The sequence below is a fragment of the Nestor notabilis genome, unplaced genomic scaffold, assembly GCF_000696875.1.
Source record: "Nestor notabilis isolate BGI_N333 unplaced genomic scaffold, ASM69687v1 scaffold1979, whole genome shotgun sequence".
Classification (NCBI taxonomy): Eukaryota; Metazoa; Chordata; class Aves; order Psittaciformes; family Psittacidae; genus Nestor; species Nestor notabilis.
In genome coordinates, this window is record NW_009943947.1 from 36,301 (window position 1) to 53,465 (window position 17,165).

Here is a 17,165-nt window from a genome sequence, read left to right on the forward strand (position 1 = left end):
GTGTTTTGGCTGTCGTTCGCCTGGTGATGATCCGCGGGAGCCGCTGTGGCTGCCTCGTAACCCAGGGGCTGCCTTTGCAAGCGGGAGAATTCTGCCCCTTGTTCCCCCTCACCCCCCCACCGCTCCCCGCCTTTCCTTGGCGGGCGACTGCAACAAAAAAAAAAAAAAAAGTCAGCAAGTGTCCTTCATTCTCTTTCTCCTTGCTGCTAGCGCTGTTCCCTCGCTTCTTCTTCCTTCTTCCTCCTTCTTTATTTGCCTTCTTATATCCAAGCCCGAGGCCTGCGTTGTGAGCAGCCTTCCCAGCCCCTCGCGTTCGGGTTCCCACCTCACTGCGCGGTACTCGGCTGGTTTAAGGGGTCCTCCGCTGGTTACCGTTTACGTTCTGCTACACGGGTACGCCTGCAGCCTGTGCTTGTTAAGTGAATGGAAGATACGGTTGCGCGATACGCTTTGATCGTGTAATATCTGTATAAAGACTTCTCCTAATTTAATTGAGAGAATGTATCATACTGGGGGGGGGGGGCGGGAATCCTTCACGCAGAAGCAAATTTCAGCCTGTACAGTTCATTATGGATATAGGTTTTGTCTATGAAAACACTGTTAAAGACTGGACAGGATTGTTTCGAAATACCATTGCTCCCCATCGTGAAATCAGAACATGTAGTCTCTGAACTGCAAAGAAATGGGATCTTGGGTTGTTTAAATTGCTTGTGTCCAGATAAGACAAGATTTTTTGAGGGTAATAGAATATTTGATCGTTATGTTCAAGCTAAGCATGCAAAAAAGGAATCGTGAAAAGCTTATGATACTGTATTTAACTGTCACGTTAATGTGCAGGATTAGTTTTCGTGTCTGCCATGTCTAGAATCCACTGATTTATATCATTCTAGGAATAGCTTTAGAGCGCTTTGGGTGTCTCTGCTTACGATTTTTCTGTATATTTTACTGGGTAAGATATTTTTTTTCTTCTTGGTCGTCATCTGAAAGACAAGTGCTTGTGGCGTTCTGCCATGCATCTCTTACCCTGAGAATGCCCCATCCTGAAACGGCAATTTTATGGAGGAAGTGTGATATATTTACATGTTACTACTCAGTTTTGTATGTAAGATAGGGTAGTTACAGCGTTTATATATACAGCTTTTCTGTTATGTTTAGGGAATATGTTATTTTTTAAACAATTTAGTTGAACTCTGGAGAAAATGGCTATGGTCTGAAGAATAATTTAAATGTAAGGAATTGCAGGTATGAAGCTACGTGAAAAATCTCTGAAATGACAAAAAGGCAATTACTGATGCAGACTGTGTCTTGGATGTGGGTGCAGAAAACCCATAAATGTGAGAATAATGGATATGTGAGCAAAGGTAATTTCTTAATTGGTGAAATTCGAATTGGACTTCCATTGACAGTTCATCTAACAGTGGTAATGAGCAAGTGTGATATTTTTGTTATTTAAAAACAAAACCAAAACACCTTAGATCCTGTAGTGTGTTCTTTGAAAATGTTGTTTCCTACTATTTGGAGGCAGGGATGGGGAATATCAACATTTGAATAGTTATATGAAAAATCGTCAAGCACAAATGTACCCACCATAATGAGAATTTAAGTCTGATACTCTAATGTTACAATAATTTGTCCGTATGGTGTGTGCTTTTTTTTTTTTTTTTTTTTTAAAAAAAGACTAGATCATAGGGCTGACATGCCTTTTTCTTTTTTTTTTTTGTGTCCCGTCCGTCCCCCCCTTACGTCAGTGGACAGCAACTTTGTCTTTCTCTTGATGAGTGGAGGAAGTTGAATGACCTTGATGCTAGTTCAGGAAAAAAAACTACTTTTTGGGCGTAGGGGACTGACAAAAAAGTGCTGTCTGTTGTCTTTGAAAATAAAATACATCAAATATTTTCTATCTTGAAAAAGGAATCTAGGACACTGGCTGAAATAGCAAAGGCGGAACTTGATGGTACTATTTTGAAGAGCAGACCACTTCGAATTCGATTTGCTACACATGGAGCTGCCCTAACAGTCAAGAATCTTTCACCCGTGGTTTCTAATGAGCTGCTGGAACAAGCATTCTCTCAATTTGGGCCAGTAGAAAGAGCTGTTGTTGTAGTAGATGATCGTGGCAGAGCTACAGGAAAAGGTTTCGTAGAATTTGCAGCAAAACCTCCAGCACGGAAAGCTCTAGAAAGATGCAGTGATGGGGCATTCTTGCTAACAACGTAAGTTCACAGGCTTTTGTTTGAACTTGTGTGAGTATGTATTTCTGATGTGAAAGAAAACTGCATTCATGGCTCTTCCTTAGTTCTTAATTTTAAATTATGAAAGCCATGAGGTGAGAAATGAAGGTGTTCTACATGAATATAGCAAATGCTCCTGTTGTGTGGTTTTGTGTGGGGTTTTTTTTGTGTGTGTGTGTAAGGGAAACCATCTTTTTTTGCTTTCTGTTTATAAGACTTTTAATTACCATATCACAGTCTGATAGAAATGGTTTGCTTTTCCTTTATATACAGTATTCTCTGTATAGTAGTGCTTTTTTCTGGTGAGACATATTTTCATTGATTGCACTCTTCCTGATCTCAGTAACTAGCTGCTAAACGGCACACTCGCATCGGTGTAAACTAAAGGTGTTCCTGCATTTATCTCAGAATTGTTATTTCTGACTTGAGAGGCAGAAGTACACTGGTGGGTTTTTTTTTATAAATGAAGACTTAGATTGAAGTCTTAGATTATGCAGAAATTTACGCCAGTGGTCTCTGGGAAACTTTCAAGGGCAAGCAAGCTTGCAAATTACAGCGCTTTTCTTGCATCTCTTATTTCTGTATATGTTGGAGAGAGTTGTTAACTGCTGTGCTTTAACACATTCATTTGTGGCATTTTCAACTCCTTTCTTGAACGCTGAAATGAGAGATACTGTGGATTAAAAAAAAAAGAAATCTCATTCTCATTTGGGAAAATGAAGCTGTGGTTTCACAGGATGGAATCTCGCTGCCATCAAACTGGGGAACTTGTAGGTTGTTTTCTTTCCTGCCCTGGCTGTGCTGTTGATCTTTTACCCACGTGAGAACTCTTTGATACTTCCATAAGCCACTTGTGCTTGGTAAAACAACAGAAAAGTATTCAGCTGTTTTTGTCAGGTTCGTTTTTGTCCATGAAGGTGCTTGCTAACATGAGTGCTATTAGGTCCAGCAGAGGATATGGCAGGGGAAAATGTTGCCAGGAGATCGCAGGTGGGGAGAGTGTCTGGAACTCCTCTTTCTCATGATAACCTCATAAATCTTGTGTGCCACTGAACTGACTCGTTGGCTACGTGGTAAATTTAATCTGAATATGCCTTTACTCTTATCAGTAGGTGCCAGCAATTTTTTCTTAACCTCTTGGTTTTCTTGGCATTAGTATTTGTACAGAGGCATGGTGAGCCAAACAAGGGAGCTGATCTAGTTCAGTGTTACATGAATACTATTCTTAGCATGAGAGATGTGGCAGGGAAAAAGAAGCTAGGAGATGAGGGATGGTATTCTTGTTTTGCCAGCAGGATAGATTACTTGGATTGAAATGACCATCTAACAGTGGCCTGGGTGAATAAAAAGCATTTGATGTTTCCCTTGTTTAGGTGGCCAACGTGTTCCTGATGGCGCAGTTGCAAAGATAATTAGTACGAATCTGCTGCCATGATGCTTTGATGTTTTGCTTCAGCGTCTAAAACTTCACATTTTTAGCTGAAAACTCTTTGCCTGATCAGAAGAAAATATTTAAATTCATGGTCTAAATATATCAAAACTAGACATTAGAAACATTAGAGGTTCAAAATTTTTGTGTTACATCGTAATTTGTTAACACCACAGTTGACTTACATTTAAATAACAACTGCCAGCAATTGCCATGCAGATAACATCAGGAGAAACAGTTGCTGACTTGTATTCTGTGATTCCAGGCTTCATCTTTTTAATCTACATGCTATGCCCAAAGTTTTCTTTTTCAGCTGTTGATGTTCTAAAAATACATTGATTCTTTTTTTCTGCAAAAAGATCTGTGAAGTGAAATAAAGGTGTGGAACACAATAAATAAGCACTGGCATTTTGAAAATAGTATTTTTAGCCGTTTTCTTACCGTGTGTTATAGGCTATGCTCCTAAGACTGATGCAGAGTCCTTTTACACAGTTCAGGATCCTTATGCTGTTGTCTTTGGCAGTACTGCTAATACTTGCCTCTGATTGCTACAGATAATAGAATTCCAGGAAGGTATTTTCATAGGTAAATTAAAATTCTGATTTGTGAGAATATGATTGTTCAAAGAATGGGTTTTAAGTAACTTAAGCAGAAAGATTTTTCTCATTATCACAGGAATATTAATGCCAGATTATAGAGCTGTTTTCAATTGTAGAGTAACTTCGAGATGTAGTTTTTAATATTCTGTGGAAATAAGAATAAGTTGTGTTGCTCTGTTTTGGGTTTGTTTGGTGCTTTCCCAACATGATCATGGCCTGTGTGTTGCTTCACTGATGAAAACAAAAAGGTGGTTCCTTCCTAAATGTCTTGTAATTGTTTGTAGGTGGTTTTGAGATTTTTTTTTAAAATCTAACTTCATAGCAAACAGAACTGCAGCAAGTAAATCGTGGTATCTAGGCAGAAGAGCTGGTTTTGGATATAGAAATAATTCTTTTAAAAGATAATTCTTAAAATCAGGATTCATTTAAATTCTATGATTTAAGAAGAATTTGGAAGACAAGTATTGCAGATAACGTATTAGCTTTCTGAAGTGTTGTTTCCTAAAAATACTAAAGTAACTTTAACTTCCTCATTTATGATTCAGTTATTAAATTGAAAATGTCTTCCAGAACACCTCGACCTGTTGTTGTAGAACCAATGGAGCAATTTGATGATGAAGATGGGCTCCCAGAGAAGCTAATGCAAAAAACACAACAGTATCACAAGTAAGTTCTGTTTAGCTTTATTTTATAAAATGTGATTGATGTTCTTAGTTACCTTGGTAAACATACGCTAATTTTTAGTATTGAGTTTGTGTAGCAGGAAGTATGTTGTACTGTTCTGTGTCAAATGATTAAATAGGATTTTGCCAGTATTTTCTAATCATTCAGACTTGTTGATTTAATATTCTGTGCATTTACTGAAGTAGAGCTTGTTGTCAGCAAAGCAAGAAGTCCTTTATGGATTAGGGGTGTGGTCTTATCGTCCAGAGATTTGTATACCCACGAATTTTATGTTCTCTGAATAGCCCCTTAACTGTTCATAAAGTCAGTGGAGCATAAATCTTGGCAGCTTCCACAGTTCAGATAAAACTTTGAGTATGGCATGAGGAAGTGAGTCTTGATCATTGGGTGACTTAGCTTCTACCGCATCTGATAATTCTAATTTTTAATACTGAAGTTTGATTACCATTTAGAAGTGATGTTGCTTGAAGGTAAAATGCCTATTTTGATGAGGCTGTAGAATACCACTTTTAAAAAATGTGTCATTGTTTATTGCAATATTAATGTTAGAATGTGAATTAAAATGTTGGCACCTTTTAATGGTTAAAGATTCTGGCTAATAACTCCAAGCTGCCTAGTAAGCTTTATTTAAATAACTGGTTTTATGAATTGACTGCTTTCTTTAGAAAGCTGAACACAGTTAATCTAGCATTGCACCTTAGTATTTTGTACTGATGTAGACATAAATTTTTACCTTAAAACTACATAAATTGAAGAGATCTTTATTTGAGAATTCCAGCTGAATTAAGCTTTTACTGGTTTAGAATGTAGTTATCTGACAGGTTGATTTAAAGTCAGACCTACACTTGAAGTGATCGTTTATAGATTCTTTGGCTGTTACAGCTGTTGATCTAAATGTGTCCTTCTCTACATTTTAACTGCAAAATTTTTATTGGGAAAAGAGAACAGCCTCCACGTTTTGCTCAGCCGGGAACATTTGAGTTTGAGTATGCTTCACGGTGGAAGGCTCTTGATGAGATGGAAAAGCAACAGCGTGAACAGGTTGACAGGAACATTAGAGAAGCCAAAGAGAAACTAGAGGCAGAAATGGAAGCAGCTAGACATGAGCATCAGCTAATGCTGATGAGGCAAGGTAAAATTGGATAATCTCTAGTATTAATTTTGATTTGTCACATATTTTCTTTGTGTAGTATATTGAACTGTATGTTAAACTTAGATATTTTGTCAGATGCTCTTTAATTAAATGCATTGAACTGAGAAAAAGGAAGTTATATATCTCCTTGCACATACTCCTTGATGATTTGTAGAGGTGGGTTAGAAAACTGAGAAAGAGGCAATTGTCTAGGTCTGTTTTCTTCACTTAGATTTATATAGTGTAAGTAGTTTAAAGAAATTGAATGGTAGTTTCATACCTGTTAGTAAAATTACTTTCCATTTTTGGTATTGCTTGATAGGACCAAGTACTGTTTATGGGCTATGTGCAGGAAAAAATAAAATGACAGCTCATACTTCTCTTGGCTGTTCTGTGCACCTCAGGTATAATTTCAGATGTTCCAGTAGCTAATGCTATTTCTTTTTCCCTTTGAGACCCAGCTGAGAAGTCTGATGTGTGCATAATATTATATGTATGTAACAACTTAAAATAACTCACAGTTGCCATGAATTTCAGTCGTTCTTGAAATTTTAACTTCATGTATCCCCTCTTTGTAATTGTTCGGGCATCGCATCTTCTGCTAGCGTTGGAGGGGGGAGAAGTTTTCTGGGAATTGCTTTCAAGCCCTGCTTTTAAGAATGGAGCTGCGTGAAGCTTGTGTTTCTTGGGCAGAGTAACAGGGCGAGTATCTGCTATTTTCTGCTTGTTAACCTTCTACCCAAAGCACATTTTTCCTGAAATGCTGTGGACATGCAAGCACTGCTTTCCAGTTCAGAACTATTGAACTACTACTTTGATTTTTAGTTCCCTCTCTATGATTGCTATATTGCAAGACTTAAGTGGATAGAGTTTAAATACACTGCAGATCTGTCAGGAAGGATCTCAAGGTTTGTTGCATGAATGAAACACTGAAGGTTTGTGGTGTGGAGGTTGGTTGGGTTTTTTCGTTTTGTTTGTTGTGGTTTTGGTTTGTTTTTTTTTTTTAAAATCTTAATTTAAGGGAGATCGTGACTACCTAAAAAAGAAATCTTACCCCTAAGAGTGTTAGATCATGAGACAGTAATTAGTTTGGTAGCCTGACTAAAAGTCCGTTGCCATTTTAAAGGATTTGAACTTGTAGTGGATGCGTTTCAAAACTTAAACCCAGGTAACTCATAAGAGCTGTCTGCTGCAATTATTTGGCTTTACTTAATGCTTGCTCTTAAGAAATGACATTTTTGTTGGTAGTATGACTTCCCTGTGTGAGAATGGTTTATCTTAATTTTTTCTGCTGACTTGAATGTCATGTTGAAAATCTCTCAATGAGCTGAACTAGTGTATTCACTAGGTTGGTGGCATTAAAGCACCTAAATGCTTGGATATATTGAATGTAAACACAGTCCTTTAAAATGTCCTTTAAAACATTGTCATAACTGGAAAAGAATTAAAAGGATAAATTTCTTTTTTATATAGTATTCTTAAATCTACAGCAACTTAAAGTTGCCATGAGGAAAAAGTTAGCCTGGTTTTCCTGAAAAGGCATGCTTGATTTTAGTGTGGGGAAGAAAGATCTTATATAAAGATAAAATACAGAGCATAGTAAAATAGAAAACTGTTTTGAAATGCTAAACAGTTATTGCAGCACCTGAAATGGCAACTGTCAAGTTGCTTCTTGGTTTGTTTTCCAAGCAAAAATGTTTAAGCATTTGGTTTGCATGTTAAGGATAGTTACGTCTTACAGGTGAGGAATGTGGATGTTAATGTGATCTAACAACAATGCCTATAGTACATAGTACAGCAGCTCCTCCCTTTCAGTTAGACACATTTAAAATTTTGATCGTACGTTTGATATTGGTGAAGATGGTTCAGTGCAGAGAGTACAGGTTGGATAAATTTACCATTGACTTAACTAATTGTTAATATCTGACAGTGACAAATACTAACTTACACTAGAACTTACACTCTGTAACCTGTTGCCTGTACTTGACAGCCAAATTAGGGATGGCTGTTCCTTAAATTATGCCTTCATCATGTTTTACAGTGAGACAAGGTGACAGTGGCCTGCTCGTTGAGATAGAAAAGGCCTTGATAGTAAAACACAAGAGAACAGCTTAGGTATGATTTGTGGATATTAGGGTTTCCTTTAAGAACAATGTGAAGAAAAAAAATACTACTTTTTGTCTTTTTTTTTTTTTTCTTTTTTTTGTTTATATCTGTTAAGCTCCACTTTTAGACAGAAAAAGAAGAAAATTACTGCCTCTGTTAAAGAGCCACTAGAGTGTGACTACTTCTAGGTGCTAGTATTCCAGTGAAGAAACATGCTCTTTGTTAGTGTAGGAAGAATGTGGAATTTTTTTTCCTCCTTTTTCTAAAATCAGAGTACTTCTCTTTGGTACTAAATAACTTGGAATTTTGTTCAGATAACTAGATTTCTGGTTATTCACCTGCAGATGTTTGGTTTGCCAAGCTCTAGAGGTTACTAAATATTCCTTCTGTTTTAATCTTGTCAACTTTCCAGTTTCAGTGTGTAGGAAATAAAGGGTTTTTTTTCCCCTTGTATTATTTTCAGACATGAGCTTCTTGTAAGTCTTGCTGGTCTGAACAGTGTCTATGGGTATAAGTTCAGACCATGCCAAGAATATTAATTATATTAATGAGATTGCGTCACAGGGTTTTTAAGAAAGATGCAGTTGATACTTTTGAGATGTCAGAACCTAGAATTATTATTTTTGTATACCTGGTGCACAAACCACACTTAAAAGTGTATTGAAGTAGTTATTCTGAAATATGAAATGCAATGTATTAATTGTCAGGAGTTAAAAAGAATATGGGAAGGGTAAGCTGACTACAGTCCATCTGCTCCTGCAGGTGAGGGCTTTATAGAAGTTGCTTTATGAGAGTTAGCAGGACTTGAACTAGAACATGTTTGCTTAAGTACTCAGTTTTTTTATGGTGTGGTATTAATGCTGAAGGTATACTTCATTCTTCTGATATGTGTAATGTTTCACTTTTAAGTGTCACGTTTTGACAGATTTGAGTCAGAAGTAATTTGTAAAGCAGAATACGTTGTTTCCATGTGTAAGTAAATTGGCATGATGTTTCTGATCTACATATTAGTGGTACACTTCAGACTTGTAAATTTTCTCTCATAATGGTGAAATAGTTCATGAAAATATTGGAAAACATGACTAATTTTAGTCAGATGCTTCATTCTTCATTGGTTTTATGAAAGCTGGCCATTTGTTTTCCATTTTTAGAAAGTGAAAAATCAGCAGCTAAAACAACTTAATCATTTTGGGATTGGAATTCTTGTTTGTAGGATTAACTTCAGAGGGGAGGGTATGCTTTCACCTTCTGCCGTCTGCTGTGCAGAAGGTTGAGGATAGAATGAAGATCTTGGCCCTGTTTGAAGCACAGGAAATTGCAGAAGCTAATTATAACGATTCCCCCCACACACACACACTCCTAGCTGCTTTAGTACAGTTTTTTTTCTATTCAGAGAAAGGGCCCATGTCCCAACATGTCAGTCCAGAATTACCATTGTTGCAGATCTTTTAATATGAACGGCGCTCTGCACAGCCTAAACCTATAGATGTATATTTTCGTCTGACTAGTAAGGCTTTGTGCCAAGATTCTGCCATTGTCAAAAGGTACCAGATCATAAATTGATGTGTTGAACTTTAAAATGCTAATACTTTCAGGAAAAGTAGTAAGAACTGTGCTGTGGGGAAAAAACCCCTAAGAGTAGGACTTTATACCTCAAGAATAAGGAGGAGCATAACAAATTTGTAGCAATTGGTGGTAGAGAGAAAGTAGAAGATCCTGTGCCAGTGTATTAACCCAAGAAAAAAGGAAAGCTGCGTAAATTTGAAAGAACGAAGAACCAGAAAAGAAACATTTTTTTCCCCACAGGAGACAGTATTGAGAATAGAATGGGTCAGTTCTTGATCTCAGTAATACCCTGAGACAACCTAAAGGTTAATTTTAAAAGAACATAGTGCACTTGTACTCTGAAATAATCTAAAGGTTACTTGAAAACAAACAAGCAAACCCAACAACACCAAAAGAAACCCCACCACCAAAACAAACATGTGCTTCTGGCACTCCTGTCAGGATAACAGTGGCAAAGCCTTCTATGACAAGCACAGTTGCAATGAAGCTGCCCTCAGACTTTGTGATTTGAATGAATCTTCAATGTAATCATATTCTGTTGAAGTGTGAAATGTGTTAATTTTGCAGAAGAGATTGGGAAAGCAAGCCTGCAAAATATGGTTGAGAAAGGGCTTTTAATGTCAATAAGAATGTTGTGAGAATAAAAATCTGATAATCTTCTTTAGTAGAAAAGAAAACAAATCCATGCCATTTTGATGAAATGTACTGGTCATTGTAGTTGTTTTGAGTATTAAAGTAAAAAGCTAAGTTCAAATCATAGAATCACATAATAGTTAGGGTTGGAAAGGACCTTAAGATCATCTAGTTCCAAGCCCCCTGCCATGGGCAGGGACACCTTACCTTAGACCATGTCACCAAGGCTGTGTCCAACCTGGCCTTGAACACCACCAGGGATGGAGCATTCACAGCTTCCTTGGGCAACCCATTCCAGTGCCTCACCTCCTTCACAAAAAGCTAAAAGTAATAATATATGCTGATGCAAGTTTGAGGAAAGCAATTTGCATAGCTATAAAAAGATGCTTTAATACAGTGAAGAGATGCATAGACAAATGCACAAGTAATTGAACTAAAGTATAAAGGCATATCATAGGTGGTATAGGCAAATGTTTCTCATGGTGTCTATAAATAATGCCATGTGGCAAATACCCTGTGAAGGCAGAAAAGGCAAGCAGCTGCTTTCTAACAAAAGGTACAATTAACATTCATTGAATGAAACACAGATTTCCAGACTGAAGTCAGTAATGTGACTGGTCAGAAACTAGTACGGAAAAAGTAATTACTCTTAGTTGCACACTGCTTTTTACATGTATTTTAAGTGTTTTTGTAGAAGATGCAGCAGTTCCTTTCCGGTAGTGTTAAAAGATTAGTCATTTATAAATTGCTCTCAGCAGAGTCATGTGATAAATCTATGCAAGCTTGGATTACATGTACCTAAAGTTCATATCATTTCTTTCTGATGCATGCCGTGCAGTGGTCTGCAGAAGGTAGTGGAGAGTGTAAGCCCATGTATATTTACTAGTTTTCTTGTTAGTGTGACTTTAGAGGTACACAGCATTGTGAGAAAATTGATGCCTTGCCCTAGATGTAAAACCAGGATGTGATTAAAAGATTTAAAGGTTTTTTTTCTCCTTTTCTTCGTTTGAGGGCTTCAGATTTCTGTTTCCATAACCTGCTTTGGAGGCTTTGCCAGTCCTGTGCCTTTTTGTGTTTCTGAGCCGTGGATCCAGTGTGTTTTTTTCATATACTACTAGACTTAGCTTTATGGGAAGAAGCTAGTTAAACATGTTGAGAAATGGAATGTTAGAACTGTAATCTGACAGTAATAGTGATTTTTGTGTTTTGCCACATTGTTGATTGGCAGCTTTTACCTTTATTGCATTTTTAATCCTGTTAGATCTCATGCGACGTCAAGAAGAATTAAGGCGTTTGGAAGAACTTCGAAATCAAGAGCTTCAAAAACGCAAGCAGATACAATTGAGGTATTTTGTCTTCTACTTCGCAGAGGTGTGGCATGCAGCTGCTGTAGGCTTGCATTAATGTAGATTCTGTAGCTTGTAGAGCTTGCTTTTGATGTCAAAAGTGTTTCTACTGCTAAAAAGTTGCTTTTGAAAGCATAGTACATGATGATTCTTCCAATGTTCTTGAAAAGTGATCGCTTTGACTAATACAAAAAAATGGTTTCAAGTATTTCTGAAGTTTTTAGTTTATTTCAGCTCTACTAGTTCTGTTGTAGATTTCTGAGCTTTATAAATAGTGTAGAAATATCTTAAATGGTTTTGTGTTGTTGTTTTTTTTTTTTGTTTGTTTCATAGTGTTTATTTTAACCTTGTGATTGAAGCATAGCTGTAACACATACAAACATGCTTCTGAGATTTATGGGCATGTGGAATAGTAGCATTGCAAATTTAAAGTCTGTAATGAGATTTTTTGGGGGTATTTTCACTTGATATTCTGGTATGTTGAAAACAATTTTTCCTTCAAGATTGATTCATACAAATACTTGTTTTCATGCCTTTGCTAAAATTTAAGAAAATAGACATAGTATCATCATGCTGTTTGAGTTTAGACGAAACGCATATACCTCTCGAGTTAAAAATACGTCTTGTGGCGGTACTGAAATGTTTTAATCCATAGGGACTTGTTACAAACCGGAATATTTTAACCTGCTATCCAATATATAGCCAGAACAGCAGGCATAGAATGTACTGGTATTTACCTATATTCCAGTTAAAAAAGATAAACACTTCAATAATATTCAAACCCATTCGGTGGAGTAGATTAGTGCCTTATGCTATCTTAAAAGAATAAATGTCTAGTTTTGTGTATATGCTTGATCTTATCTCCTGAGTACAAACCTGAACAGGTCAAGAGTCTAAGTTGACATAGTTTTTAAAAACTATTCTAGACATGAGGAAGAACATCGACGTCGCGAGGAAGAGATGCTGCGGCAGAGAGAACAGGAGGAATTACGACGACAGCAGGACGGAGGATTCAAACCAAATTTCATGGACAATGTAAGTAAAATTCTATGGCAAGAGTCTGAATTGTTAAAAGAATTTCTTATAATTGTCATGTTTTTATACACTAGCTATTGAGCTGCCACCTTCTTGTTTACTGTTTTTCCTTCAGTATTCCATCGTTCTCATCAGCAGAGTGGTACAAATTTAGTAGAATAGTTATTTTTCCTACAAGCTGTTATTTTTCCTACAAACTGGTGATACAATACTTCTTCACTTGGATTCACATAATAATGTGCCTTTTTTATTTGAGAAAAGAATTTTTCCAGTAAAATAAGTATTTTTTCTAGGTGGGAAGTCATGGGAATGAATGATGTAGTTCAGAAACAAAATGGGCAGTGTTAACTTCATATTGAGCCTAAAATAACTGTCCCCTATGACCCTGCTCTAAAATTAGATAAAGAAAACCTCAAAATCTTTACTAAATGAGACCAAAAGATGAGAAATGTGAAGAGAAAAAAAAATAAAATTGCCCTCTGCTATAATTTCTACATTGTTTATATTAGTAATTTGGACGTGTTCTGCTTCTGAAGTCTCACCTTGCAGAACTAGCAAAGTGGTGGTGTCACAGGAGTCAGCTTCTAAATTTTCATGGTCTATTTTGGTCAAGGGTAGTATTTCGCCCCCCCAGCCAAAGCAGTTAAATGAACACACTCTATGGTGAATGCTTTAGTTTCATATGAGAAGAATACCTTTTACTGTTACAGCTATTCTTAGTGAGGAAGCAAAGAGTAAGTGATCCACGCAGTGTTCTCTTATAACAGAGAACATTGTAGTCTGCAGGAGGGAATTTTACTCCCCTTCACAGTTACAGCTTTATACATAAATCAAAAATAAACTGCTGGTTTCTCAGCTACTTTCTAATTTTGTGTTTTGCATTCTATACCATAACATTTTCTGTAGAGTTGGGAAGATTATATTCTGAGACATCCTAAGAGAAGTTAGAAAATAAGTATTTCCTGTTCTCAGCAGGACATCTCTTGCCTGCCCCCTCCCCCCATCCTCTGCCCCTTAGTGTTCTTAGTAAAGATGGGGGGAAGGAAGCAAAATTGTTCCTTTGATATTACTAACAGCTATCAGTTGATTTTGCTGAAAACAATCATTTATTTCCATATGTGCTCACACTGTAAAAGAAAACTGCTTTCAACATGTCTTGTCTTCGGCGTGATGAAGATCAAAATTCGTTATGTCCTTTAGTGTGTTACCACATAATTATTAAACATACTTGGTGAAATAGCATGTAACAATTGTCTGATGTAACTTAGAAATAGCACTGAAGTGGTTGTGACTTCTCTAGTACCAAATGCGAAATTTAATTTTGCTGTAATACCTTCATATAGCATCTTTTGGGTGGCCTGGCTTTGTTACACTATAAGCTACCTGTGAAAATCCTCCTGTGGCTGATCTGTGAGACCCTGTGCTACTTGTTACAGAGAGCTGTGGGAAGGGGAAGTGAGGGAGACAATCCACAGGCTTGAGAGGGCAGTGGGTCCCTCAGATGCTGTTGCTGTTAGATTGTGGCCTCTATCATGCAGCTTGGGGTGCTGGGGAAAACTAGATAATGTTGGCCACAGCAGTCTACTGGTTTTCTTCTTTCAACTGTCTTGAGGTAATGTTTCTTAGCCTCTGTGCTTGAATTGCTTGCCACAGTTTGGCCATCCTTGTGCTTATATGAATCTTTAAATGCCGAACTCTGTGTGAATAGAAACTTGATGTGCTAGACATGACAAAAATGTAGTTGAAGAAGGGAAGGGGAATGGTTCAAATGGAAAGCACTTCAAACACTATGTATAGTTTTTGCGACTTACATGGTGAAATTCTTTTGGGGGAACGGTAAAGGTGGAAGAATGCTTTGAGAGAATGTAGCTTTCCCACTGAGTTTGCATTACTGGAATAGTGTGTTCATCTGGAACTAATTAATACACTGCAAAAATATATAGATGTAGCTCTGCAGTGACAACCCAACCAAAAATTGTAAGTTGTATAAGGAAATATACAGTACAGGTGTTGCTTTTCAATGTCGTGTGAAGTTGAAGTGACATATACAATGATTCAAACGAAAAGTTTTCTCTAGTCCTCAGACTAGTCCTTAGTATTCTGGTCGTGTATTGACTCATATTTTACTTTTAATGTCCTTTGAAGTTTCAAAGGGGAAGAATTGAAACAAAATTGGAACTTATGTATTTACTTTCTCTAGCAACTGTTTCTAATAAGGGCAGCTGTGTAACTCCAAGCATGGCCTATCAATTTTATAGGTGTTCATTATAATTATTTGTATAGTGGGAATGGGAATTGAAAAAGGCTTTGCATTTTGCAGCAGAGAATTGTAAACCATTTCTGGAGACTGCAAAATGAAACATCAAATACTTTTTCAATTTAGCAGAATTTCTTACATAACTATTTTTTTTTAATGTGTTCTTACTAATACATGTTTACTGTGAACAGACTCCATTGGTTAATTACTTCTAGTCTCAGGTTACATTGTACATACACTGAAAAATTCTCTTTTAAGAGTTCAAAAGTTGCCTCTAGGTGAAAATTACATTTTGTTTTTATACTGGTGGATAATTTTTACCATATCAGGCCTTGATAAATTATTTTGGCATAATCCTTAAAAGAAAGTCTTCTGCCAACCATATATTTAGAAGGAAAATAATAATTGTTTCTAATCCTTGTTTTTGTTTCTTAAAAGCTTTGAAAATTAAGCTTCCTTCACTTATTTCCTATCCCTTTTTACTGTTCAGTCTAAAAGAAGGACATAAATGGTAAGTGCAATAACAACCAGAACTGGAACCTCTCATATAAGGCCGCAGGGCTTTTCCATTTAAAGTTACTGTCTGTGTCTTTTCTTGTTAAACTTTGATTTTTCAGTATAACTACTTTTGAAAAACATTTTGTAGTCGTTTAATGCAGTTACCAGTTACTCAGTTTAGTTACAGATGATAAAAATGTTTTTTCTGTGTGGGGATTTCTCTTCCTGAAGCATTCTTGTTCATGGTGATCTTGTACATGAAAAATTTGATTGCACTGATTGCTAATATAATGGGCAGCTCAGTGATACCTGAGCAATTTATTAATCTAGTTGTGTGGTCTCTAGTAGATAAGTTATTGATAAACACTTCTGTATGGGCTATGGTTTTTCCCTTGCTTTGTAAAAGTCAGTTAGTTGAAATCTGCTGTTACAGCTCAGTATATATGTATTCTAATTTCACGGTGGCTTAACCAGGAAACTTGTTTTCCTGCAATATTTTGCTGATTTTTATTTTGTATACATGCTGAAAGAGGAGCTTGCTGATGGTGAGTGGAAGCAGTATTTTATTTTTCAGCAGCTCATATATTAAAAAAAAATACTTCTGAGTGCTACTAATACATTAATCAAACTGCAATGGTTACTGTCCAGTTATGAATGACTTACATAGATTTACATTGTTAAATCTCGATCAGAGGCTTTTTACCAAATAATTCCAGCTCCAGGAAAGACTTCTATTCACCTATTCACTTGTATACACATATTATGTCACCAACTTAGAAGAGTGAAAAGTGATTTGGATTTAGTTTATTAAAATAGTTTTCATGTATTCAGAATAGTTTTCATTACCAAAATATGTGTGAGTTGCAGTCTTAGTTTTATGGTGCACAGATTTAATTCTGTAGTAACACTGAAAATAGTGTTGGATGGATATTTTACTTAATGAAACAACAGCTGTGATACTGCTCTACAGCTCACAGCTCTTCTTGCTGATGGCTTAAAGATGGAGTTGAGATCTTTGGATATCCTTGTCCTCTTACCTCCTAGGAAACTCCCCCCTTTTCAAGTGTAATTTGCACATGTGAGGAGCTGTTTCTTGTGAGTTCATCTTTTTCAGCTTCTGAATGCTTACTGTTCTTTCATGTTCGACTTTGTCTGTGAAGTACTTAACTTCTCTATCTTTTTAATCTTTTCAAGAACTATTTCTAGATGTTGTTTTGGTTTCCTTTAGTTTTTCTTGCACAGAAGCACTGCCTGCTGAAGTATCGCTTACTTCTGGAAGTATCAGCATAAAGTGGCAGCCACTAAAGCAGTGGAAATTTTCTTAGTAGCAGAGATTGTAGTGTACTTGGATCAAAAACTGTAAGACAGATGAGAACAAGGGACTAAAAAAGCACATCCCAAAACAACAGCAATGTTCATAGCTTCAGGAATGCAAGAAACTTCATTGGGTTAAAAAAAACAACCCACACCACCAAAACAAAACTAAAAACCCCAGCCATGTTTATTCTGTCTTCTAAGAGTTTTGTCCTTTGGAGCACCTCGTAAATATAGCTTCCTATTTCTTTATATGGAGCTTACTGAGGTGTATCTTATCCTTCACTTCTGCATTCACTTGCAAGCTAAGCGATAGATGTTTTTGAAACAAGACT

General features: G+C 36.6%; 1 protein-coding gene across 1 annotated transcript in view; it reads left to right on the plus strand.

The window, feature by feature from the left end:
- The window catches only part of PSPC1 (paraspeckle component 1), a 38,475-nt gene that overhangs the window by 1,212 nt on the left and 20,098 nt on the right, over nt 1-17,165 (plus strand). Inside the window, exons 3-7 of the mRNA XM_010022188.1 lie at nt 1,912-2,213; nt 4,830-4,925; nt 5,885-6,075; nt 11,642-11,726; nt 12,653-12,761. Coding sequence (XP_010020490.1) covers nt 1,912-2,213; nt 4,830-4,925; nt 5,885-6,075; nt 11,642-11,726; nt 12,653-12,761 — 783 coding nt within the window. The remainder of the gene's footprint in view (nt 1-1,911; nt 2,214-4,829; nt 4,926-5,884; nt 6,076-11,641; nt 11,727-12,652; nt 12,762-17,165) is intronic.